At 42.4% G+C, this 1,682-nt stretch overlaps 1 protein-coding gene across 1 annotated transcript; it reads right to left on the reverse strand.

The window, feature by feature from the left end:
- Nucleotides 1-663: 663 nt before the first annotated feature.
- LOC125503239 (protein FAM210B, mitochondrial-like) lies at nt 664-1,391 on the reverse strand. Its single transcript, XM_048663286.1, has 2 exons — nt 1,229-1,391; nt 664-1,175 (listed from the first exon to the last, which is right to left on the reverse strand). The coding sequence occupies exons 1-2, from the start codon at nt 1,266-1,268 to the stop codon at nt 748-750; spliced, it is 468 nt and encodes a 155-aa protein (XP_048519243.1). The 5' UTR covers nt 1,269-1,391; the 3' UTR covers nt 664-747.
- Between the last annotated feature and the right edge of the window lie 291 nt (nt 1,392-1,682).

Genomic DNA, 1,682 nt, shown 5'->3' on the forward strand with positions numbered 1-1,682 from the left:
AAAACGACGGTCATTTTTCTAATTTCATAAACAACAGAAGACTGTATTTTTTCTACATAACCCCCCCCCCTGACTTTAAAGCTGGATCCGCCCCTGCTTGTAAATCACTATCATTTATTAAATTTGGGAATATCATTGCAACATCAGAAATAGATTGTAGGGAACCTAATCTCACTATTCCAGAATCCATAAAACATTATTTTATCATATTTATTACCTATATGGCGGGCTTGATACATTTTATGTTTAAAAAAAAACTCTAAAATACGCGGTGTGCTAAAATAAAATGTCTGCTATTACCAACGTACTTTGATCATGAATGAATGTTATATTATTTTAAGTAATCCACGGAAAGGTTTGCAACTTTTATTTGTTACTTTTCGGTAGAAATCTGCATGGTATCGGTAGATCGGCAGGTTCCTTGACAAATCGGTAGATCTACCGAAAAATCGGTGGACCTGGCATCTCTGGGTTTACGCGAAATGAAAATTTCCGACGACACGTTGCGCGTGCTGTTCCGATATGGGAAAACTGCAGGCAACGTCGCATGTGCTAAAGGAACTGACAGCCAAACTGTTACATAACCTCAATCATCAGGAAGAGGCAGTGGGACCCCAAAGTGTGTGTTTAGTGCATAAACCGGATTTACCATACAATTCTAGGTAAGTTTACGCATAACCCATGTATTTTTCTCTTAAACCGCCTAATTTGTCCGTACATAAAGCCGTTTAAGCTGCATGTAAAAATTCACTTCTTCAACACCCCCTTCAGCCTCAAGTAGCGCACAATTAAGGGCACTGAGCCCAAAGTGATGGCGATGCGAACCGGGGCGAACATCTTATGAATAGCGTAGGCCACTGCGAAAGTGCCCGCATTGGACACAAGCACAGTTTTGCCGTGCATCCAGTTGTCGAGGCCTAAGTGCTGCAGTAATTGCTCTAAATCCAGTCCGCTGGACACTGCCAAGTAGCTGGTGCCTAAAGAGAGCAGCGAAATGCCTACGTGAAACACAATGACTGTGCTCCCGTAGTCTTTCACGGCCCTTTTCAGCTTCTGGCTGTTGGTCAGGGGAGCTTCGGGCTGCTTCATAGATAAATAGTGCTTTTGGCCGCTGGACCGCTGGACGGCCCCAAAAACCAGCTGGGAAGAGCGCCATGGGGCGTAGGCCCGATGCACTGCAAACGTAGGGCTGTGGAATGCGATTCAGGCACTTTGAGAGTGGACTTACCAAGCTGCGGACTGTGCAGCAGAAGCCTGGGGATGTTCATGGTTTTAGCATGGAAGCTGTTGACCTTTAATCCGCGTATTTATTTAAATTATTAAATCCTATAAAGTCTAACCTAGAAGTATGTTGTTCATGTTTACACTCTGTCAGGCTGACAGGGTTGCCAGGTCCGAAAATCGAGTTTCGGTAGAAAATCGGTAGACTCATTTTTCTTTCATTTCTTTCTTGAAGGGCCAGAGTTGGTTGGGTAGTCCAAAACCTCACCAAAAAAAAGGCTCCATAAAATCGCGAGTTTTTCAAAACTTGAATTTTTAAACTTACAGGAATACTAAAATAAGCATGAGTCAGTAAAGAAGTAAAGATGAAATTGTGCTCGTTTTTAGCTTATTTCTCAACTTAGTTTTCATCAGATTAACCTGTGAAAATATCCGTTCAACATTGGCTGATGAGTGATGTA

The sequence above is a fragment of the Dendroctonus ponderosae genome, unplaced genomic scaffold (genome assembly GCF_020466585.1).
Source record: "Dendroctonus ponderosae isolate FM_Combo_2020 unplaced genomic scaffold, Dpon_F_20191213v2 Dpon_F_20191213_1447, whole genome shotgun sequence".
NCBI lineage: Eukaryota > Metazoa > Arthropoda > Insecta > Coleoptera > Curculionidae > Dendroctonus > Dendroctonus ponderosae.

Excerpts from the sequence above, each read along its gene's own strand:
- LOC125503239 (XM_048663286.1), bottom strand. The coding sequence starts at position 1,268 with ATGAACATCCCCAGGCTTCTGCTGCACAGTCCGCAGCTTG. Across the intron at positions 1,176-1,228 it reads GCTGCACAGTCCGCAGCTTG|TGCATCGGGCCTACGCCCCA; the intron begins GTAAGTCCACTC and ends CTACGTTTGCAG.